General features: G+C 49.7%; 1 protein-coding gene across 1 annotated transcript in view; it reads right to left on the reverse strand.

Annotated features, from left to right (window-relative positions):
- Itgad (integrin subunit alpha D) overlaps window positions 1–21,315 on the reverse strand; it is a 30,248-nt gene extending 8,933 nt beyond the window's left edge. Inside the window, exons 1-20 of the mRNA XM_052712243.1 lie at window positions 21,279–21,315; window positions 18,652–18,757; window positions 16,503–16,606; window positions 16,302–16,372; window positions 16,054–16,168; window positions 11,702–11,832; window positions 10,294–10,439; window positions 7,707–7,860; window positions 7,459–7,609; window positions 7,193–7,266; window positions 5,829–5,958; window positions 5,600–5,742; window positions 5,287–5,427; window positions 4,998–5,207; window positions 4,227–4,357; window positions 3,961–4,118; window positions 2,677–2,831; window positions 2,313–2,441; window positions 1,499–1,572; window positions 1,150–1,291 (exon numbers count right to left, since the gene is read on the reverse strand). Coding sequence (XP_052568203.1) covers window positions 1,150–1,291; window positions 1,499–1,572; window positions 2,313–2,441; window positions 2,677–2,831; window positions 3,961–4,118; window positions 4,227–4,357; window positions 4,998–5,207; window positions 5,287–5,427; window positions 5,600–5,742; window positions 5,829–5,958; window positions 7,193–7,266; window positions 7,459–7,609; window positions 7,707–7,860; window positions 10,294–10,439; window positions 11,702–11,832; window positions 16,054–16,168; window positions 16,302–16,372; window positions 16,503–16,606; window positions 18,652–18,757; window positions 21,279–21,315 — 2,502 coding nt within the window. The remainder of the gene's footprint in view (window positions 1–1,149; window positions 1,292–1,498; window positions 1,573–2,312; window positions 2,442–2,676; window positions 2,832–3,960; window positions 4,119–4,226; window positions 4,358–4,997; window positions 5,208–5,286; window positions 5,428–5,599; window positions 5,743–5,828; window positions 5,959–7,192; window positions 7,267–7,458; window positions 7,610–7,706; window positions 7,861–10,293; window positions 10,440–11,701; window positions 11,833–16,053; window positions 16,169–16,301; window positions 16,373–16,502; window positions 16,607–18,651; window positions 18,758–21,278) is intronic.
- Window positions 21,316–24,708: the final 3,393 nt, after the last annotated feature.

Consider the following 24,708-nt stretch of genomic DNA (forward strand, 5'->3'; position numbering starts at 1 on the left):
TTTAATATATGTCCGTTATTCCAGGTCCATTCCTTTATAAACCTTCTAACACACCTTCTAAATTGTGCGCCTCCCCTTTTAATATTTATTCACACTAGCTCTGTCCCTTAGCGGACCTGACGAACACACTTTCTAAACTGTGAGCCAAATATGCCTGTCCTTGTTTAGGTTGTTTCTGGCAGATGTTCGGTCACAATGGTGTAGCTACCACAAGCCACTGCAGCGGCATGGAGGGGTCTCACAGACAACACTGGAGGAAAGGTTCAAGACATAGAAGGGTACATACACCATATTTCCATTCACATAAAGTTCAAGAACCAATGAAACTGAACAGTGTGATTTAGGGACACACTCATGGATGGCGAACCTACAAATACCTGGGAGTGATTCTCAGGAAGTTAAAAATTTGATTATCGTAGCAGAGAGATTGGGGTTATGATAGGGAGAGACACAGAGTGGGGGGAAAGTGAGGATGCTAGTAGTTTTTTTTTATACTTTTGACTAGGTGTTGATTTTTACGGATATTTACTCAATATTATTTATTAATTGACACATAGGCTTAATATACTTTTATCTGTGTAGTTCTCTAAGATTTTGTGTGTGATGTTTAATCCCCATTGTGAGATATTAAGAACATAGAAAGCCGGGCGGTGGTGGCGCACGCCTTTAATCCCAGCACTTGGGAGGCAGAGCCAGGCGGATCTCTGTGAGTTTGAGGCCAGCCTGGGCTACCAAGTGAGTTCCAGGAAAGGCGCAAAGCTACACAGAGAAACCCTGTCTCGAAAAACCAAAAAAAAAAAAAAAAAAAAAAGAACATAGAAATTTAACCAGACTGTGGCATTTAAGTGGGGCATTTGGGAAGTGATTACAATTAGATAAGGTCATCAATGTGGGACCTCACGATAGAAGAGGAGAGAACACCCACACCCACACACACACACATACACACATCTTTGCCATATTATTCCTTGAACTGCCTTGAGACTCGGCCAGCAAGGCCACCACCAGATGCATCTCTTAGGTGTACACTTCCAGAATCATGAGCCAAAATGATTATAATGTCTTTATAATTAATCCAGCCTGTAGTATTTTTGTATCAGGGACAGAAGAGGCCCTAGATGTCTAGTAGAGTCCAAGGGACCTGCTTACCTGTATTTCCGTTACCCGTCGGTAGGATAGGCCTTCTGGGTAGTAGAATTTGACTAAAGTTCCATAGCTGTCTTCACCCTCATTCCATACAGTTGCTGTCACGGTGAGCTCTGGGGAGCTTCCCACCACCAAGATCTGCAGGCTGAGGTGGGAAGGTCAAGCCTGAAGGAGGGACTCCATGGAGAAAAATCGAATGTGGATCAAGGGCAGAGGCAAGACAGTGGGAACTCATGAACTTTGAGCTGATAGTATTTCAACAGAATTCATTTTTTTAGGAAGACACTCGGGGGGCGGAGGGGGGCGGTGGCAGTCACAAGTGGTTCACCATATGGAAGGAGACAGCACTTACCCTGAGAAGTTAAAGCTGATGCCCAGGTCCCCTTCACACAGGAGTTCTTGCTTACAGTTCTTCTCAAATGGGAGCTGCCACAAAACGGTTTGCTCCTTTCTCATCCATGTTCAAATCAGTCTCTAACCCCCTCAATGGACTATTAGCAGACCTCTGTCCCCAGCACTCTGGTAGACACTAGCAAGGAATGGGCCTAGGGCTGAAGGTTGGAATGTGAAAGAACGATAGCATAAGATCTTGGCTTCAGCACATCCAAGTCTAGTTGGGTCAAGTCTCATATGCAGCGCAGCAGCTATTCGGCAAACACTATTAAATGGTAGCAATAGGACAGGAGATTTCAACTGGTGGAAGTTTGGGGAATTGGATATGGCTGCAATGCTCAAGAAATGTGTGTCCAAGACAGTCCCCAATGCAGACATAGAGTGTTTCGGTTTCCAGGAACATCACTTTGAAATGGGATGGTCAGCCATTTGGGAGCTAGACTTAGGAGTCACAGGAAAAGTGGGAGCTGGGGCCGAGTGCGGTCAGAGGAGATGAGGTGGGCACTTTCTTCGCACAGAAAGAAGGAGATGTTTTTCAAATGAGAGTTACAGCAGACGAGAGAAGAGGGGCAGTGTGCAGAATGTGGTTAGGTCGGGGCATAGTAGGACTAGCTGGGCACATGCAAGAGTACCAGCTAGGCCAACCTAAGAAGCTGAGGGGAACATGTGGGATTTGTTGCCAGTGGTGGACAATTAGGATCTGTTGTGAGTTCTTAAGCACAGAGAGACACAGAAGCCATCCTGTCCTTGGACTCCATTGGACGGCTACTCACAGAAGCTGTCGTGTGGTCTTGGGAGCCCACAGCCAGCACAGGACGAAGATTCCCGGATGAAGCAGAGTCTCCCACCAGGGAAAAGTTGAGGCGCAGGATGATAGGGCTCACCACATCCTCCACACAGTCCTGAGGAAGAAGGAACTTTGGAGAGTCACCAACCTTCCTCCTTCCCATCACTGGGCTCTTCCTCTGCCTCCGGACAGTGCCACATCCAGGCTAAGCAGACCGTCCTCCCAGCCTTTCTCCGCTCTGGTCTCAATGTCCTCCTTCTGCCCACTTCACACAGTAGATAGCAAGGGACCAAGCTAGTCTTGGCTCTTTTCCCTTTCCCCCTCTTTTCCCCAAACCCCCAAATCCTCACTGGCAAAAGCAGCTTTATTGTTTCACAGTGAATGCCGAGCCCCAAAGTCTTTCTTCGAGCCAAAGTCCAGTTCTTGGTCTCATCAAAAACAGCACGAGAAATCAGACGGCCCGGATCCAAGGCCAAATCATACCGGACGGAGCTTTGGACATCACCTGAAGTGAAAAGGAAAAATGCAAAAGCAAAGAAACGGAGAATGGCCTGCTTCCATTTAGTTGTTTAAACCTGTTGAGTACTTTCCATGACTGCACCAAGTTTGGGGAATACACATGGACACAATGATAGGTGGATGGATGGATAGATAGACAGATAGATAGATAGATAGATAGATAGATAGATAGATAGATAGGTAGATAGATAGATAGTTAGGTAGATAGATAGAGATAGAGAGATAGAGAGATAGATAGATAGATAGATAGATAGATAGATAGATAGATAGAGATAGATAGATATATAGGTAGGTAGGTAGGTAGATAGATAGAGAGATAGATAGATAGATAGATAGATAGATAGATAGATAGATAGGTAGATAGATAGAGAGAGATAGAGAGATAGAGAGAGAGAGATAGATAGAGAGAGAGATAGGTAGATAGATAGATAGATGATAGATAGATAGAAAGATAGATAGATAGATAGATAGATAGATAGATAGATAGACCACTCATGAATCTCATCTAGTAAAGGAGCTAAACACATGGACCATGAATGAAGCCCAGGGAAAAGAATGACTCCAAGTTTTGGTATTCCTAAGACTCTGGGGGAGATAGAGGTTGGTCCATTCCCAAAAGTACATGGAGGAGGAGAGCTGGGATAAGGTGTGGTGGACAGTTCCAGGAGGGACCAAAGCAGGATGGAATTATAGGAAAGGATTGGAGTCTCCACAATTGTAAGAGAAAGCGGTTTAAGGGTGTTAAGGGTTGGGGCAAGGAGCCTAGTTTTCACATTTTGGGGATCAATCAAGTCTACTTTCTCATTGGGCAGTGGGTGAGAGGGTATAAGGACAGGTGTGAGGGCCACTGAGAGAGTCTCTGCTTCTGTGTAGGTAACCAGAGATGTGGTAGCTCAAGCAGGGACAGAGGCTGAGGCAGGGAGGAGAGGAAACAGGCTGTGGGTCTTCCTGGACAGGAGGCCATAGGCCTGGGGGCATGAGGAAGGAGAAGAAAAGAACTCGGGCCCCTGAGGAAAGGTCGAGAGATCTGTGTTCCTGGGCTTGCTCCGCCCTGTACATAGCCTTGGAGGCCTGTAATGGGACGATGTGGGACCCAACTTTAGGGAAATCCTCACCTAACTGGTCAGGTGAGGCTTTGTGGATAGTGAGGCAGACAGTGGCCTTCCCAGCTTCAAGGGCAGTGGGAACCCTCTTCCAGCACTGGTACACCGCTTTTGCCACCTCCACAGGCACAAATCTTACGGCAATCCCCACTTTCAGCAAAGGCAGACTCCTGGGGACATTAGCAAGAGTTGGGGATGTGACGCTGACCTCTGGGAGAAGGACCAGCACAAGTGACTTGGACACAGTGGACAAGGGTGAGGTGTGGGTGAGTTCTCACCTAAGCAGCAGCACGTGGCCCAGGGCTCCCACAGCCAGGTCCACCAGGCCATCCTGGGTAAGGTCCTGACCCCCACTTAGTGACTGCCCAAAATATTGGAGCCTCAGGGAGAGCTGGGAACCAACGACCCGCTGATCAAAGAAAAAAGAAAATAAAAACCAATAGATGACAGTACAGGGGTTGTGGAAGGGGAAATGAAGGGTTAAGAGTTGAAAGCAAGCAGTACAGGGGGTCTTAGAAGACTCTCACAAAGAGAAAAGGGGGCCCTCTTATAACTCCAGCTTGCCCTGAGGATATAAGCAGCAGTGAAATAAAAATACAGCCACAGGATTAAAGTAGACGTATTTGTTCATCATTTGAATGGTCATCCAGAAAATATGTGGTATATGGAGTGCTTAATGCACTCACTGTATTATCTTTACAGGAAGGAGTCGGCTTGATCCTTTCTGTTTCACAGGAAAAGACTAAAGCTTGCAGAATCTAAGTCAATCATTTATACAAAGAACACAAAGCAAATGGTGGCTGCTGTTGCCATGGATTTGACTCAAGAGTTTAAGTTCCAAGCTTGGTCTCTTAGTCAGAAAGCTGTTCACAACAGAGGGGAGGCTGTATCCACGCAAGGATGCACGGTGCTCAGTTCAGGGGAACAGACAGACTACTGAGAAACTGAAAAGCGACAGCGGCTGTCACCAGCAACCAGAGGCTGCCTTTAGCCAACCCCTGACATGGAGACGGGGAAGGAACTAGAAGAGACGGGTGACAAGACCTCACCTGGCTGGGCGAGGGGTGGATGTCCAGTTTCGAGGCTCCATGAAATAGGTACACAGCACCCCTGTTCTCTTCCTCTCCAGGTGCACCAATAGCCACATCTGTCACACTGTCCCCATTCACGTCCCCTAGCACTGTCAGGGCTGCCCCAAAGCGGCCCCAAGGATGGCCCTGCTCCCCATGGAGAGTGGCCTCACACTGCCACCTGATCCTCTGCAGAGCAAAGTCAGTGTCAGACCCAACCCGGGCGGCCCTCCAGCCACACCACCAGCCGGGACCCTTCACCACTTACCCCACTGGGCATTGGGCACACAGATACCTGCCCCCCTCGGGTCTGCTCATAGTAATGGGGGGCTCCGATCAAGACCAGGTCAGTGCTGCCGTCTCTATCCATGTCCACAGAGCAGAGGGAGGCCCCAAAGTAGGAGCCAATCTGGCGGGCCGAGCCTGAAGTCATCTTACAGATGCCCCCTCTGGGCCAGGTCCTGCCCCTCTCCCAGCACCACAGCCTCCTGTGTGGGCCCCAGAGTCCCTTCACCTCCTCCTTCTCCACCCTGGCCACACTGCCCACTCTCACACTCCACTCTGGCTTCTTCCATACCCACCTGTGTCCCACTGACTTCAGACTTGGGCCTCCATCGCCTGGATTCCTGGGTAAAGATGACAACCTTCCCCATGTGCTGGTGGCGAGGGGCCCCCAGGACCAGGCTGTGGACCCCCTTCCAAAAGGCCAGTGCGGTGGAGTAACCTGAGGGGCCCAGACCTCAGCACCAAGGTTTCTCCTGTCTTCAGGCAGCTCAGCCCGCCCCTTCTCCCCCCACAGCCTCTTCTTACCCAGGTAAGCGTCCCTCATGTCCACATTCTCCTGAGACATGTTGATGAAGGTGGGCTTCATATTTGGGGGGTATAAGAAGGCACCTCCAGACCAGTCGAAGCTTCCCACAGCTCCCAGAACTGGTCCATCCTGGGAGGAAAGGATCCCAGGGCTGAGCAGGCTGGAGCAGGATGCCAGCCTAATCCAAAGAAGCCTGCCTCCAGACATCATTTTGATTTTTTTCCACTGGCTATCTCTGCACCTTAACTCCTCAGTCCCTTGATACATTGTCAGCCTGTCACCTTTCTGCCTTTCTGCCTCCTAGAGGCTTGGCATCTGTCCTGCCTCCTCCCACCCCTGCATCAGGCCTCCACAAACCCAGTTAAGTTGGTAGATTATGCTAGGAGACCATCATCAGTCCCCTTGGAATCCCATCTGGATTGCATCTCAGTCAAACCTGGGCAGTTAATCTCTGTCCTCATCACCCCCCTGTCCCTCTCTCAGCTCTTCTGTGACAGAGTCAATCTCATTGTCACATCCTCACGAGGTCTTTGTCAGCGCCCTCAGGTAGCAATGCTTCATGCTCCCCAGCATTCTTTATTCGTTCTCACACTTTTGAATTTAGGATTATGGAGAATTTAGAACTATAAAAACACTGAAGGAAGTGTTTAATGACCTTCCCACACCTTTGACGTAGTTCCAGGGACCAGTTCAAAACCAACCTGCTTCCATTCCTGCCACCCTCTACTCAGCCTCAAGTAACTAGGAGAAAATCTCTTCAGACATCTACTCTCAAACACGTCTTGTTGCACTGTTTTCTCTCTGGTCCGTGTGGTCTGGGCCCTCCTACCCCTCCAGCTGCACGCTGTCCCTAACTCACTCTGCGCCCGCTGTGTCCACCCCTTCTTCTTCTTCTTCTTCTTCTCCTTCTCCTTCTCCTTCTCCTTCTCCTTCTCCTTCTCCTTCTCCTTCTCCTTCTTCTCCTCCTCCTCCTCCTCCTCCTCCTCCTCCTCCTCCTTCTCTTGTTTCTAGCACAACAGCTGTATTTCTTCCCCAGAACCATTCCAGTAGCTTTTTCCTCTAACTGCAGTAACTGTTCCTCAGATTTTCTCAGGGCTGGCCCTTTCTCACGACTCAGTGTCATCTGACCATCTTTCTCTTTCTATCCCGACACCCGGGAGAGTCGGAAGGTGCTTTGTGTGTGGTCTCTACCCACTAGAATCGTGCTCCAGGAAAGTTCAGGCTTTGGCTGTCTCCACGGATGACACTCTTCACTCAGTCAGAGGACTTAAGGACAAATCTGCTCCTAGTCCCTTCTGGGTCCCATCCCGCCCACAGAAGGCCCAGAGTTGACGTCTATTCATCAATTACACACTCCACCCACCATCGTGAGAGCCGAACTGAAACCTTCTTGTGACATCTCGTGCTGAAAGGAGCTGCTTGTCGTTGATTGAGTTCCTGTGGGGGGACATGTCATTTAGATTCACCAAAGCTGGGAGAGCATGAGGACGCAGGACAGGAATGGGGTCTGGGGCCTGAGTTCTATGGGGGCATTTTGGGGTGACTTGTGAATAAGGATGAGCATCAAGACAACATGGGCAATTGGTAGCCATCCCTTCAGCTACAAGCCTGGAGCTTGTTCCCACTTACCCTCAATGGCAAAGATTTTCTCCTGAAGCTGCTTCTGGATGCTACCCAGGGCTATGAAGTTGCCCACCTTGAAAACGTGGTCCTGTGGAGGAGCTGAGCCAATGGTGTTCAGCTCCTGCAGGGCAGTGGGTTCCTGGAAGGCATCTCCCACCTGCAGCAGAGTGGCATCTGAGCAGTAGAAGCCCACTGGACCTTCACTGGGTGTAGAGAGGGCTGGGTATGTGGGGGCAAGAGGGAAGAGACTGTACCCCAATAGCATAGCGAGTGATGTTAGCTTTCTCTGCCTGGGGGATGACGTCACTGTACTTCAGAGGGTCTCTGTATTTCTGCCCATCAGTGATGACAATTAGGATCTTCTTGGCATTTTTGCGGGCCCCATTCTTGCTATGAAATAGCTCTTTCCTGTCAGAGAATAAAGGGAAATGACTATCGAGATTTAATTGATTCTGGAAAGACAGTTTACAAAGGCCGAAGCTCATCTGGATACACTAGAAAGACTGTGCCGGGCAATGCTATAAAACTACTCAGAGTTGGCAGTGGTGATGCAGGTCCACCACCATCTCAACCTTTGGAGGCTGAGGCAGGAGGAGCATGGTTTTCGGCCTGGCTAGGCTACACAGTGAGATCTTGGACACACACACCCTCACCCTGACTCTCACACCTATTCCCTTACCTCTTACCCACTCCACTAACACCTGTCCCCTCTTTTTTGGGGGGAAGAAAGGGAGGAAACAACCAAGGGCTCCCTTTTAGAGTGCTGTACTAGAAACAAAAAATAGTACAGGTGTTCATATTAGATATTTGCTGATATTCGTCTCTCTGCCACTGAACTTCATCCCTAGGAGGCAGTATGGGTTGGGGCGCCTTTGGAGTCAGAGATCCTTTGTATGTGCTTCTCTAACCTCTCCGAGCCTCTGATTCTCTCCAAGCAAAATGATAGTAATTGTACCGTAAGCATGCTCTAAAGATGGCTCCAAATGGCTCTCCCTCAGAGAACCTGGTCTGCCCTGTGACTCGCTTTCATCCGGATCAATGCAGTGGCTTATTTTTGCATTGCCAGGCAAAAGTACTCTCAACCCAGATCTAGATTCGTGGCTATCCTTTTCAACCACAGTAAGAGAAGCCTGGCTAGGTCGTTAGCGGTACCAGGAGCAGCCCCTGGAGAGAGATACAAGCCCAAGCATCCCAGCTGAGCCCATTCCCTCCTGCCGGCCCTTCACGAGCACCCGGTAGATGAAGGAGCTCTCTGGGTTCTGGCTGTATGAAAGAACATCTGCAGAAATAGCTGGACCCACCATCCTCACCTGGGTTAGGAGAAAAGAATGTGTGTTGTTGAAGCCACCAGATTTGGTGACTGGCACAAATGGTGCCTGATTACGGGAAAGATTATTTGTGACAGTGAGTGGCCTGTGGGTGAGTGTCAGGCAGGTGGTAGCTCTAACAGATGTTTAAAAAGTGCCTGTGTCCCTTCACACTCAAGCCCAGAACATACCAAAAACACCTGCCAAATATAATTGCTAGAAACTACCCACCCGCTCCAACATCAGGGAGGGAATTTGACAAATCCTAACTCGGCTTCTTCAGCTCCTGTGTTGAAAAGTAAAAGTCAAAACTGTAGCAAAATATGGAACATGCTATAAATTTGAGATTTCCTGTAAAAACAGAGGAAAATCCATTTTGCCCTGTTGTGATCATATGCCATCAGTCTGCAGGACGGCAAGTGATAGCATTTGGACGGTGCCAGGCAGACGGAACTCGCTGATTCATTTGCATGCCCCAGTTTTTGTTCTAATATCCTGTACGGTAGAATATGTGGAGGGGTTATGGGTAACCCTCAATCCTGTAATCTTGTTGCCATCGTTTTGGGGTTTGTGAGTTGTTGTTTGACATAAGGTCTTACGTGTGGCAGGCTGAACTGGTCTCAGATATCCCAAGCGGATCTCAAAGTCGGCCTAGGATAACCCTGATCTTTAATCCTCCTGTCTCCACCCCCCCCCCCCAAGTGCTAGAACTAGAGGGCCACCACTCCCTACTAAACGCTAAGACTAAGACAAATCACCATTTTGTCTTTTTGAAATGAAGTGTCTTAAGGGAAAGAAGGGAGGGAGGGGAAGGGGAGGGAGAAGGGAAGAAAATTAAGTCAGCACTAGAAAGAACCAAGCAGTAGCTGAGTTCAGGGCTAAGATGAGGTTGGCTCTGGGATATGGGCTGCTGGAGAGATGCAGTGCATTCTGGATGTGGGGGGGTGGGCCTGGGGTTGTGAACCACTGTCACTCTGCTTCAAATGCTTTTTCTTCCAAGGCCCTACCAATGGGGAAGCACTGAGTGCTTAAGGAAGGACTCCAGGATGTGTGCGACTGCGCGGCTTTGAACCCTTTGGATTTTCCATCTTGTGTTCAAGGTTCGAGCGTTACCACAAAGTAGAGCGAGTGCATTTAGCCAGAGAATCTCCTGTTTGGGATGACCCTATCACATTTCAGCACAGCACCCAAGGGTGTGCAGGAAGCCAAGGACCCCAGGCACTCAGCCTCACTCCCTCACAGGAGAGCCACACCCTCTGCCAGACCCACCACCTTAAGTGAGTTTTGTAGTGACCACCTGGCTCTAGTGCTGGCCAGACGTCTAGAAGAAAGGGCTTGTTGAGGTCCCTAGAACCAGGCAAAGGGAGGAGCTGCAGAGGAGTCTAGTCTCGCACATGGGAACTAGGTGCTAGGACACATTCTGCCTACAGCCTGTCCTCTCCCCAATAGTCCTCCAGAGCCTCCCACGGCCTCCAGAGAAGAGCTGAGAAGTAGGCTGACTCGGCATTAAGCAGTGGCGGCTGAAGGGACTCACACCACTTCCTGGATGCCTGTGGCTGTGAACGTCAGGCCCTGCAGCTGGACGATGGGATCCACCAGGCTCTGGGGGTTAGGGGTGCTCCAGAATTTGGTGAAGGTGAAATGGGTCTTTAGGATGTTTGAGTACTGCATCAGCGAGAACTGCAAAAGCCAAGGGAGCCCCAAGTTCAGGACTCTCCACAGTCCCTTCCCTCATCCACCTTCCCATTTCCCCTCCCTTCACCTTTTCCCTCACCCCTTCTCTGTAGTGTGTGTGTGTGTGTGTGTGTGTGTGTGTGTGTGTGTGTGTGTGCGTGTGTGCGCAGGTATACACATGCCACGATGTGCATGTAGAAGTCAGAGAACAATGCCGGGTGGTGGTGGTACACTCCCTTAATCCCAGCACTTGGGAGGCAGAGCCAAGCGGATCTCTGTGAGTTCGAGGCCAGCCTGGGCTACAGAGCGAGATCCAGGACAGGCACCCCCCCCCCAAAAAAAAAAAAACTACACAGAGAAACCCTGTCTCCAAAAAACAAAAAACTAGCAAACAAACAAAGAAGTCAGAGAACAACTTTAGGAGTTGGTTCTCTCCGTCCGCTGCAGGTTCCAGGGACGGACCTCAGGTCCTCAGGCTGCTGGGGCAGGCACCTTTACCCACTGAGCCGTCTCTCCAGTGGTCCTGCCGTTATTGTCAATCAGCCTTTTCTTTTGGAATAATTTTGGATTTATAATTCATTTCCCATATACCTTAAGATAAAGATATTGGCCGGCCAGTGGTGGCGCATGCCTTTAATCCCAGCACTCAGGAGACAGAGGCAGGCGGGTTTCTGTGAGTTCGAGGCCAGTCTGGCTTACAGAGCAAGTTCCAGGACAGGCTCCAAACAGAGAAACCCTGTCTTGAAAAAACCAAAACCAAACAAACAGAAAAGATAATGATATTGTGGATTATACAGAAAATACAATAAAGAAACCACTCACTTGCCTGAGTTACCGACAGTGAGGTTTCACAGCTAAATTGTCTTAAAATCCTTTGCTGTTGCTGCATGTTTATTTTTTTGATTGGTTGTTTTTTTTTTTTTTTTTTTTTTTTTTTGTCTGGAAAGGGTCATGTTTTATGGTCCAGCCGAACCTGAATTCACATGACCCTGCTGCCTCAGTCTCCCAGGTGCTAGGATATCCAGCATGCACTCTCATCCTCCGCTCCTTCAGGGTTTTCAACAGCGTGGAAAAACATGTGGATACATATAAAATGCCACAGGAGAACTTCCGGGTTAGGACTTAAACGAGCCCTGAACTAGCACCTTGCCCTTGGCTCATAGCCCTGCCGTGAGCTCTTCCAGTGGACTCTCTCTCCCACCAGCTGTGTGAGGCCGCCCTCCTACATCTGTGTCGCCCTTCCACAGGCCACCATGTCCGGTACTCACCGAGGTGCTGGTGCTCGCGAACTGGCCCATCAAAGCTTTGACAAAAGCCTTCATCTGGCTAAAATCACTCTGATCGATGCTGCCAGAGCCATCAATCAGGAAAGCAATGTCCATGTCTTGTGCTGGACACTCTGCAGTGAAGGGGAGAGGAATCAGATGCCTGCATGGGCCACAACCATCTTCTGGGGCCCAGAATTCTGTCTTACTCAACAGAGCCAGGAGCGCAGTCTTGGGTTTCCCAGGCAGGGTGGGCCCTTGCCTCTTTTTCCCACAGGCAGCAGAAGCCCTAGTACTGTCCTCTCTCACCTCCAAAGAGGCCGGGAAAGTGGGGAGGGAGAAGTAAAGGCCAGGGACCAAGCAGACTCTGTGGTAATTCAGTCAACTCCTCCTTAAACACATACCCTCGGGCATTATAAAGCACAGGAGGTAATTTAGCAAGGTGGTTCCAGGTTACATTCTGGCACCAAAGAGCCTATCCTTGAACCCCAGCTCTGCCACTTCCAAGCTGACAAATTTAGGCAAGTTGTTTAATATCTCTTCACGTCGGCTTCCCTATCTCTAAGATGGGGATAACAGTAGTGCCTACCACATCAGATTACGGCAACAACAAACACATTTAAATTCATACAGGGCATGGCCCCGTGTGAGGATTCTGGTCACCATTATCACATGTGCCAGGGATTCTCTAGGCTTGCAGAACACACCTGTGGTGAATAATGGGTGTGCCCCCCAGGTCCATCTCCTTGCAGTGCGAAGGCACTCACTATTAGCTACATGGAGCTGGCCGGCAATAGCTCTCAGCGTCCCGAGAATCCCTCTGGACCGAAGGTGTGTTACCTAAGGTTACACCTACAGATGGGGCCAACTAGTGCCCAAGCTCCCGGGTCAGGGAAGGATCTATAAAGAACTGCCTCACTGTTTACCTTGCTGCTGTGTGACAGACTTCCTGGTAACACACAGAATCACCCCAGAAAGTGAGCCCCAAACAGACCAAAGTAGCAACTGCATCAAAGTCCAACTCAGGGTTACTAGCAGGAGTATGGTGAGGGGTGACTCAAAGGCCACTGACTCCCCAGCACAGGTGACTGACGGCACATAAAAACTGCCATCCTGGAGTTCTCTGCACAACTTGGAGGCAGCTCAACTGAGTCAATGCACCTCTTCCCAGGAACTCAGTGTCCCTCCCCAGCAGTTTTCTAAGTTTTCACAGCCCTAGGGAGGGTTCCTGGGGAATCTTGGAAGTTTCTGCTCTCTCGCGGTGACATTTGGTCACTTCCGCAGCCACAGGAGCCTCACTCCTCCCTGGAGAGTCTGTTCCCATAGGAAGGGAAGGCTGGTTAACCAGCACTCGCCTTCTGCCCAGATCGCCTTCCTCTTGGTCACCAGCAATGCTCTCAAGAACATGCTCGAGCCTCAGAATCTGTTCCTGGGAAAATCAGGCTGCACAGCCCTAACTTTCAAAAGGATACTATCGCTGGCCTCCACACTGTAAGAGGAAAGACATACTGCATGCGCGTAAATAAACAGGGACTTTAAGGTTGTCCCCATAGTCACACTGGAGTTGTGGGCTCTGTGCAGGACCCTGTCGTTGCCTCCACCAGCACCTACATCCTGTGTTAGCCACGGGGTGGTGAGCGAGCTGACCAGCACAACCCTGAGGTGTCGCACCGAGTATTAGAGCCTTTCCTCCCACACACCATTAAAGTAGAAAGACTTTTCCCCCTCTCCACTCTCCTCCCCCACTTCATCTGCTCCACTCACCAGGACTTCAAGGGTGCCTGTTGGGAACTGTGAGGTCTGGTTTCAGACCAGTATATGAGTGCTTGTTCAATGGGTCCCAGATGAGGCAGGTCCCAGGCGGTCAGTCACAGTAAGCAAGGTCCAGTGGACTTCAGCACAGCACAGAATACTGGGGGGGTAGCGCGGCCTGCACCCTCTCTTCTCTCTCATAATACTGATGATTCTCTTGGCGGTTTTTAGTGCCACTTTGTCAGTCATGCGTGGGACAGATGTGATCATTCCTGGAAACCCCCTTTTTTTTTTTCTTAAATATTTCCCCCTAAAATTCTCTGGGAGCCGATGCTTCTCAGGTTTCTTATCTGGGGACGTCAGCTGTCACTCCAGACCCTGGGAGCTGTTCTGATTCAGTGCTGACAGGACCGGAGGCAGATCACCCCTATTTCTGTAAATACGCTTTGTTAAGTTTTGAATGATATTGTTTCTTTTTTTTTTTTTTTTGGTTATTCGAGACAGGGTTTCTCTGTGTAGCTTTGCGCCTTTTCCTGGAACTCACTTGGTAGCCCAGGCTGGCCTTGAACTCACAGAGATCCGCCTGGCTCTGCCTCCCAAGTGCTGGGATTAAAGGCGTGCGCCACCAATGCCCGGCGATATTGTTCTTGAGAATGTGTGCCTATGTGTATCACCTTTTAGCTTTGTCAAGACAGGGTGTACCTGGCTCGATATTTGGCCAAACTAGCGAAATGATAAGCATTGTTTTTGGTTTAAAAGATGTTTTGATGTAAAAGTTGGGAAAAACGCATTTGACCTATTTGTTTTTGCTAGGGAAAAACGTGTGCTAGTGTGGGAAAACATGCTTGTTTTTGAAGTATAAATAAAGATGGCTGGAGCTATTCTGGGCCGGCCGCTCGTGTGAAACTCGTCTGGTGGTCGGAGAGGTGCTGGGGAGAAGTAGAGGATCACCACTTCCCCTTACTACTTCTGCAGTGACCACAGTCCAGCCTTCCACACAGCAGCCTCAGGAATCCTGTCTGCAGACCTAGATATGTCTGCTGCAAGTGTTGACGGTGACCCCAGCCAACCGTCACAAAGCGGCAGACAGACCCTGTATTCATCATCTATGTACATATTAATCAATTTTATCGTGGCAATAACTTAATGCAGTAGGCACGACGGCCATCCTCATGACCCTGCACACACCGGAGTAGTCGCCACCCTGGAATTTTGTCTGTGTTTTCAGCCTTATAACAAAACAACCATCCTCGTTTTTCTATCAGGCCAGGTAGGTCTATGTCCAGTTCTATCAACTGTCTCCTGTTTCTTTCCCTTTATTTATAGTGTATCCACCAGGCTTCCAACAGCAAGTTCCTGAATAGAGCTGAGTATCTCACAGCAAGCAATAAACCAAGCAGACAAAGGTTGGCTGGGCTGTGGCCTCTTTTTATCAGTGGGGCCTCTCTGATCACGGCTTTCTCACCAGCTAAATAGAAATAATCCTGCCCACAACCCAGAGGCCTTATAGGGCGCCGGTCCTATATGTCAGACAGTTCTCTTCACCTCTGCCAAACCGGCTGGCTCTCTTGTTCCTAGTTTATGCAGCTGTGTTCTTTACCTTCAGGCATCCAACCTTGTGACTTCCCAGGACACCTGTGAGGAGACATTGACCTCCTCGGGCTGGACACGGTCTCCCCAACTCCCAAAGTCCTAGAAACTGCTTCTCTGTTCTTTCTGCTCCCCAAAGAGATTCTGATCTCACAGTTTAGTCTGGGGGTGTTATTACTGCTGCTTGAACATGGACTAAACGTTCTAAAGCCTTGCTCTCAGTTAGCATCCTGTGTGACTCCTGGCTGCCACTCTTGGGCTACAGATGAGGCATTTATCCATGCCGTCCCCTTAATGCAAATACACAGTCGTTTGACAGAATGTTACTAATAAGGGTTATCACATGTTATGTGCCAGGCAGGGATCTAAACACTTCGTATACCTTAAATCCTTTCATCTTAAACCTACATGAATACTAATCCCATTTTACCAATGAGGGAGCTAGAGTCCAGAGAAAGGTGTTATTACCTGAATACATGAGAATACTTAAACCTAGATAAACCTAGATATATCACCATTACGCAGACTGACTCTCAATGAGACAGCACCCAGGTCCCATCCTCCGTGGACAACACTGATGCTCACACAACTGTACATCACATCTTCCGCAGCTCCGTCATTGGTCCCCTTAGAAAGAGAGTTTGAAGAGTCCCGGCAGCTTAGTCATGAGCCATCCACACTGTCTCCCTCATGGGTTTCTCTTCCTTAAGACATGTGTTAGCCATCAAAGGAAAACCGAGGAGTGTCTAGATACCTGCAGCAACTGTGAGATTTCCACACCCTGCTTGGCCAGCATCCAGGCTCTCCTCTGATCCAATCATAACCAACTGAGGGTTGCTGTCCTTGTCACCAGGCCAGAGTGTGCTCCCACCCACCTCTTGGGCTTGCCAAGGCTCCTGATCAGCCACACAGTGCCCCCCCCCCCCACAGAAGGGGACAGAGAAGAAGGCCTCATTCTCTGACCACACAATGCAAGCTGTGCTCCCCAGAAGCCTTGTGTCCAACAAACCCACCTGGCAGGGTATCGGGGACCGCTTGGATAAATTGCAAGCTGGAGCCTAGAACGAGGCAGAAACCTTTTGCATACATGTTCTTCGCACAAGCTCTCTGCGCAGTTGGACCACAGGCCTGAAGACAGAGACCGCCTCCATGAGCAGTGCTCCCCAGGCATGCTCTTCCACCCAGACTCCCATCTCTACCCTCAGCCTCCTCCAGTCCCTGCTATGCCTCTCATGACCCTCTGGGGACCCAGAGAACTCACCAGCAACTGGGAGTGATTGGTGGCAGCCACCAGGGACAGGCCCAGGGACACGTTCACAACCTCTAGGGGAACTGAGAAGGCAGACACACACAGTCACACTCAACCACACAACTTCGTTGAGGGGGTTCGTCTTAGCTGGGGTCCACTGAAGGAACACATTAGGAGAGCTGGGAGTGCTCGTCCCTGGGTCCAGTCACTCACAGGGCAGTAAGATGGGTTGGCACATGCCAGTGGCAGGTGCACAGTCATACAGTTGTCCTGTTTGGTTGACTGCCACCAGCTCCAGGGGGGCTCCCACCACGAGTCTAGAAGAACAACCATAACACACAGTCAGAGAAGGACCAGGAGCACCCTGGGTACAAGGAACTATCTTGCCATGAGGAAGTAAGGCTGTGAGGAAGTTTGGGGCATTTTCTACATGAGAGGTAGTTTAGAAGTCAGTCCTGTGTTTTGTCTACATGTGTGTAAGGGATGCTCACTGGCTTGTTTTTCATGTGCATGCATGTGTATAGCTGCGTGAATAAATACTTCGGATTTTTTTTTACCAAAAAAAAAAATTGCACCAAAAATGACATTTCCCAGTCATGGAAACACATTATGAATCTGCCATTCTGAGCCACCTGAGAAATAGTCACCTTGAGTTCAGTGGAACAACTTTTTGAGACCATAAGCTTTCCAAACGAAGGTGATTATAGTTAACTGGAAAATTTCAATATAATGTAAGCAGTTTAAATTGGACAATTTAACATGGTTATATCAGATCTGTATCTAAACCTCATAGCAGAAATGTAAATAGTTTTCTTGAAAAATACCTCAAGGGGATATTTTTTAATTGGAAACATTTTATCACTACCAACTGTCTCCCCACCCAGACAAGAAAAGCAAACAAATATTGATATCTTTTCATCAACCAAGCCGGTCTTAATCCAATGGGCTTCTAAAGGTTCTTTCCTCAAGAGGTTGCTTTACAGAAAGTTACAATTCTGTGTGTCATGCATGATTCAAGGGGCCCTGAGGAAACCCTAACGGCTGGCTACAGGGTTTGGGACTTGGTGGCAATGATGAAGAACAAACTTGATTTTGCTTTGTCAAACTCGTTTTTTCTAAAGAAATTCAATCTTTTTAGTGTTTCCATTATTAAATTTTTTTTTTCAGGACAAACTGTAGCTTTGTAGCAATCAGAAAATTACTAATGGAACCTAAAAACAAATTTCTGGTGAGAGATGTGGGGATGATGGCTACCTTCCGATTTATTGGGTGTTGGTGCCCATCAGGGGTAAGATGGCATAGACTATGAGCTGATCTGAACAACAGCTACCCTGGCATATATGTGTGTAAACACATCAGTGATTTGGACCCTTTAGATTCGTGCACCAGTCTATGCATTACATACATTTAAAAACAAAACAAAAACCCAAGACCCTGGAACCTAGAGTCTGCAGCTGATGCTTTTCCATCTCTCCAGCTTGCCGGCTGGGTGAAGGGGTGGCTATACAGAATCTAGGGGCTTCTGCGGCTCCCTGTTGGCCTGTGAAACCTGGTGTTCTCAGGCTCACTACCACCTCCCCTGTGGAGCAGTCTGGAATTCCCTCCTGGGTTCGCTCCCTTCCTCCCTGGGCCTCCACACTTTGATTTATACCCCTGTGGCATGTGACTTGAAATCCTTTGGTCCTCGTTTCTGGGACAAGAGACTAGGAGTGCATGGGAGGGGGCAGGGGAGCAGGTATACATTTGTGGCTATCGATGCAAAATAAGAATGTGGGGCCTCCTGGGGTTGGGGCGAGATTATCCCGTCTCCTAGTCTCTTGGTAGTTTCTAAGCAACCCCTCAATCCCTCAAGCTTTTGGGGTAATTTCATCAACCTTGACCATGCCCAGCTCATGCCACGGGAGGACGGCACAGTGGCCACTGGGCAAAAATGCAGTATCTGCAGAGAAATGCTGAGAGCTAAGTTGGTTTGTGGGCCAAGACCTCCAACCCCCAGCATGCTCTCTGCTTCCATCCTCCCTTCCTTCCAAGACACAAAAGCAAAGGTTAAACCATTAGCAGTCCAGGGGCCTCAGAGCAGAACAGTAGACTGCAAGTGTAGTGAGTGTAGGTTGGGGCAGTTACCCTGGCCACACCCAGAGAAGCCCCAGATGGAGGGAGGTTCAGAGGCTCCTGGGCAAAGCTAGGCCTCACCTCCAGTTTTGCCGTCCTTCCTGGGCCCAAATGGTGTCAGGGGCCTCAGAAGAGACAGGAGAGGACTTCGCTCTCACCCAAGGCACATTTCTCCCGTGTGCCACCAGCAACTACCTGCCTACAAGACCCAAAAGGGGTGGGCATAGGAGAGCAGGCAGGGTCTTCTTACCGAGATCCACCAAACTGGACCACAGTCTGCCCAAAGCCGGCTGCATTCTCTCTGAACACGATGGGCTTCTCCACATCCAGGTTGGACCCATCACAGGAAGCCAGGACTAGGGAATTCAGGGGGTAGGAGGGTTGGAAGTCATCGAAGATGTCAAACGCCCAAGGGCCTCCCGGTCTCTTGGTACTCCACCCTGCTGCAGTTTTAAGTGTCGCAAGAGAGCCAAGCCCGCTCCTCCCGCTGTGTTTCCACTGCGGTTCCAGGCTAGTCATCTGGGTGTTCCTCATCCTTCCCCTCTCTCTCAGAAATAACCAAACCCAGGCCAGTGAGGTGGCTCAGCTGGCCTGCCACCACGCCTGATGACCTGAATCTGATCCCTGGGATTCCCATGGCGGAAGGAGCAGACTAACTCCTATAAGTTGTCCTCTGACCCCCACCTGCAGGCCTTGGTACTCTCACACCCACACCCCTGCACCCACACCCACACCCCTGCACCCACACCCCTGCACCCACACCCACACTCACACTCCTGTACCCACACCCACACCCCTGCTCCCACACTCATACCCCTGTACCCACACACCTGCACCCACACCCCTGTACCCACACACCTGCACCCACACCCACACTCACACTCCTGTACCCACACCCACACCCCTGCTCCCACACTCATACCCCTGTACCCACACACCTGCACCCACACCCACACCCACACCCCTGTACCCACACACCTGCACCCACACCCACACTCACACCCCTGCACCCACACCCACACCCCTGTACCCACACACCTGCACCCACACCCACACCCCTGTACCCACACACCTGCACCCACACCCACACCCATACCCCTGTACCCACACCCACACCCCTGCACCCACACCCACACTCACACTCCTGTACCCACACCCACACCCCTGTACCCACACACCTGCACCCACACCCACACTCACACTCCTGTACCCACACCCACACCCCTGCACCCACACACCTGCACCCACACCCATACCCCTGTACCCACACCCACACTCCTGTACCCACACCCACACCCCTGTACCCACACACCCACACCCACACCCATACCCCTGTACCCACACCCACACCCCTGCACCCACACCCACACCGCTGTACCCACACCCCTGCACCCACACCCACACTCACACTCCTGTACCCACACCCACACCCCTGCACCCACACCCATACCCCTGTACCCACACCCACACTCCTGTACCCACACCCACACCCCTGCACCCACACCCCTGCACCCACACCCCTGCAACCACACCCATACCTCTGTACCCCCAAGCACATATATGCACACAAAATAAAGATGTAACACTTAAAAAAAAATAAGCAAAGAGCCAAACCTAACAGATGTGGTGGTGCATGCCTCCAATCTCAGCCCTTGGGAGGCAGAGGCATGAAGATACTGCAGATTCCATGCTGGCCTGGTCTACAGTAGCGTGAGTTCCAGGCCAGCCAGGGCAACGTGCAGATGTCTCAGCCATTAAAGACCAGGCTCACAACCAAAAATGTAAGAAAGGAACAAAACAAAGAACAAGCCCGATGCAAATGGCAGCGGTTCAGGGGAATGTCCCCTCCAGGCCACCAAAGGACATCGGGATCTGGAATTAGGCCGTCTACTGTGTTAGCCGCGGAATACCTCACTCCCCAGTTTTAGTACCGGAGTCTGAGTTTAGAGCCTCGGACTTGCTAGGCTATATTCCCAGCTCCCCTCACAGTACAGCCATTAGCTAGTGCACACAAGATCCCAGCATGTTCTCCCAGTCCTTATCAGGTCATACACCCCTTGTTGATGACTAAGCCCAAACCCTCAGGGGGTCTCTGGATTCTGCATTCTGTGCCACAACATCAGGAGCAAGGACACTCCAAAATGGTTATTTGTCTGAGTCCGTGCCAGAGAGACGTTTGAACTTGGGGCTCAGATATTCAGAGAGCTGGAACTCTATGGCCACGTGCTCAGGAGTTTCACACACTTACATTTCTGCCTTAAGTGGTTCCGCTTCTTAGGAGGCTCAAACCCTCATGGACAACACAGGGGCAGCAGAAAGTGAAATGGTGTAGTTGGCAGGCACCAGGGAATGGAGAATCCACAGAGCTCTTTCTAACAGGGCAGCCATGAGCAGGCTCGGTACCCAGACCTGCCATCTCTAAAGAGAGGCTGCAAATCTGCAAATCCAGGCTTCTGTGTAAATTTGATACACGAATGAGGTCCCACTACAGACTTCAAATTGTGGACTATTCTCTTGATAGTGGTGGGACCTGCCTACCTGAAGTCAAGACTTGGAGAACACCCAGGCCTAGAGAGGTGGAATCCAACCTTTTCTCCTACCTGGTGGCTTCTGTTGCCTCCCCTCTACACCTCTGTATATGGGCCTCTAAAAATGGGAAGCTTTGGAGAATGTGACTCTTTAGAAAAGCCGTTCGCTCTGCATACAGGCATAGCTTCCTACAAAGTCACCTACAAAGTCACCTACCCTCCTCCCTTTGATTCCAACCCCTGTCCTGCCCTTGCTTCTTCCTAAGAGCTGTTGGAGATGATCTACAGTCCCCAGTTAGCCTGCCAGGCAGAGATGACCCACAGACCTCCTCCCCACACCAAGCCTTACCCCAGCTGCACAGGAGGATCACGACTCCACAAGCCATCACTGAGCAGTGAACTGGAAAGCAGAGAGCTATAAAGCTCTGAGGGTGCTAAACCTCCTTGGGGGTAGTTAAAATAATGACTCAGGACCTCGGGGGGTGGGAACAGAGCCTCAGTGGGGGAAAGGGCTTTGGCTAATAGATCAGATATGTAGGGCAGAGGCAGAAGTCACCCCACGCAGGAAGGTCTAATGCTTTCCTGCCCGTCGCCTATTAGAAGCTGGCTTCCTTCTCCTGGTGACTACCTTTTTCCAGTGTGGTTAGTCAGAAGAAAGTGAGAGTTGGTACTGAAAGGACCAAGCAGACGCCATAGCAGGCTGTCAGTCTTCTCTCAGAGACCAGGCCTCAATTTCAGTTTCCTGAGACTTGAGCAAGTAGTTTCTGGGAGGGCCATGAACAAAAGACATAGTCCTTGCAGTAGCTCCCTTTCTGCACGTACTCTGACTGCTCAAGGTTCAGCCAGTTGTTCACTGTCTGGGACCCCTCACCAACTTAGAGCTACGTGCATGGGTCAATGTAAACATGCGAGGCCAGCCAGCCCTCATGGCAGCTCAAGGACAAAGCCTGGGACTTGTCCAGGCCTGTCCAAAATTGATAACTGTAACCCCCAACCAGTAAACTCAAAGGTTACACACCCTCACCCAATCATATGAAGCACCTGCTTGCAGTTTTTCCCTTTAAAAACCCCTCACCCTGAGAGCTCAGGGCCGTCCTCCTCCACCCACTGTGTCGGAGTGTTGGACACGGACCAAGCCCGGGCTTGCTTGTTACCAATAAACCCCTGTGTGTTTTGCATTGGATATCGGCTCTGTGGTGGTCTTGCTGGGTGGGGGGGTCTTGTGACATGGGCACAACAGTACTAAAGGGGTTATAGGTCTCGGGGCCTTGGGGCTCTCTAAGGCTGCGTAAGAGTAGAAAGCGAAGAAGCTGGACAGCCAGTCAGAGAGGCTATGCAGCACGTGAGTGGGAACTGGGAGATCTCGGAGAGTCACGGGGCAAGGGTTGGAGGGAGTCTACCCTGAGTCCAGGTGTTGGTTACAGAATCGCACAGCATCCCTTGCTGGGTGTGGTGGCCCAGCCTGTAATCCCAGCACTTGAGACGCTGGGGTGATAAACTATCTAGAGCTCAACCTGCTTACACAGCAGAACCTGGGCTGACCTGGACCATACAAGAGTCTGATTCAAAAAAAAAGTAAATAAATAAGTGAACGGCAAGGAAGAAAGATAATGAGAATGTAAGTTGATGGGCACAAGAATAAGAAGAGCCTGCAGCTGTATAAGGGTCAGGTGGGTGGACCCAATTTTCTCTGAAATGGAAGGAGCCGGACACTCCATTAACGTAGGATTCCTTTTGTTCGAAGATGAAGAGCAGGAAAAACTAACCTCTGGAACTGGGAATCAGAGAGCAATCCCCTCTGGAGACATGAGGAGGGGCGTTTCATCTTTTTTTTAATTAAAATTTTTATTTATTTTACATGCCGACCACAATTTCCCCTCCCTGCTCTCTTCCCTCCCCCGACCGCCTTTCTAACACCCCCCCCCCACCATTCACTCCTCAGAAAGGGTAAGACCTCCCAAGGGAGTCAACATATCAAGTGAGGCAGGACTAAGCTCCTTTCCCCCACCCTGTAGCAAGGCTGAGTGAGGCCTCCCACCACAGGGAATGGACTCAAAAAAGCCAGCTCATGCACCAGGAACAGATCCTGGTCCCACTGTGAGGGGTCACAAACAGACCAAGCTACACAATAGTCACCCACGCAGAGGACCTAGACTGGCCCCATGTAGTCTCTCTAGCTGTCAGTCTAGAGTCTGTGAGCTCCCATGAGCTCAGGTCAGCTGTCTTGGGAATCAATCTGCCTCAAGACCCAGCGATACTACTCTTGGGCATATACCCAAAGGATGCTCAATCATACCACAAGGACACATGTTTAACTATGTTTATAGCAGCATTATTCATAATAGCCAGAACCTGGAAACAACCTAGATGTCCCTCAACCAAAGAATGGATAAAGAAAATGTGGTAAATCACTGGAGTACTACTCAGCTGTAAAAAAAAAAAAAAAAAAAAAAAAAAAAATTGACATTATGAAATTTGCAGACAAATGGATGGAACTAGAAAAAAATCATCCTGAGTGAGGTAACTCAAACCCAGAAAGACTAACATGGTATGTACTCACTCCTAAGTGAATAGTAGACATAAAGCAAAGGATAACCAGGCTGCAATCCATAGCCCTAGAGAAACGAGGTAACAAAGGGGCACTTTATCTTTTTATTATAACATTTGTTAAATTTGGCAACCAACACTTAACATTTTAACTTTTGTTAAATGGAGGAGAAGCCTGGCAGGCAGATAAGCGCATGACTGTTCTTCATTCTCTTTCATTTTCTGCACGTTTGAGATGCTCTACAAATCAGCATAAATAATCATTTTACAGAAATATGGGGCCAAGTCATATATGGAGAGGCTGGGGGCCAGACTGGGATGGTTAGAGCACGTGACAAAGCCTCTGCCCCTAGCCTACGTTACTCTTTGTGTGCATAGGTGACAGTTATTTAACTGTCAAGTATAAACAGCATAAAATTCTTTTCCTTTCCTTTGCTTTTTGTTTTGCAGTGCTGGAGACTGAACCCAGGTCCTCACAAAATGTGATCCAAGTGCTCTACCAACAGAGCATACATCCAGCCCCTAAAATCGGTTTCCTTGTTTAAGAAACTTTATTTGAATCTATTATCATTATGTGTGATGAAGGGGTGCATGTGCCTCTGCACACCTGCGGAGGTCAGAGGATAACTGTGGGGTCAGCTCTCCTCCCCTTTATGTGGGCTCTAGGGATTGAACTCAGGTCATCAGGTTAGCATGGCAAGCGCCCTGAGCCATCTCACTCACCTCCTAAAATCATTTCCTACACAGAAACTTTACGTTAATTTACTTGGACTGATATGTAACTCCCAGGAGGATGATTATTTTACTGTGTGGATGATTCCCTTACAGGGAACCAGGCCAAGAACTGTGGGGGATGGCTGTGAGGGTCCTTTCCAGTCAAAGTATCAAGTGTCTCTCCTTCTCACATTAAGTCTTCACAACAGCCACACCTCATCATCGGTTCCGTGGGTCACTGAACATCTGTGTTTGGAACTACAAAATATTTTTATCATTGACCCCCCCCCCCAACCCTTTTCTTGAGATCAGGTCTCTCTTTGTAGCCCTGGCTGGCCTGGAATGTGCTATGTAGACCAGGCTGGCATCAAACTTACAGAGATTCACCTGCCTCTGCCTCCCAAGTGATGGTGCTAAAGGCATGAGCCACCACACCAAGTCAATATTCTCTTTTATGTAAAAATATAAAAAGATTCTAATCGCCTCCCTTTTCTCCACATCTTTTAGACACAGTCTGG

This window comes from Peromyscus californicus, unplaced genomic scaffold (genome assembly GCF_007827085.1).
Source record: "Peromyscus californicus insignis strain IS unplaced genomic scaffold, ASM782708v3 Scaffold_4__1_contigs__length_199733344, whole genome shotgun sequence".
NCBI lineage: Eukaryota > Metazoa > Chordata > Mammalia > Rodentia > Cricetidae > Peromyscus > Peromyscus californicus.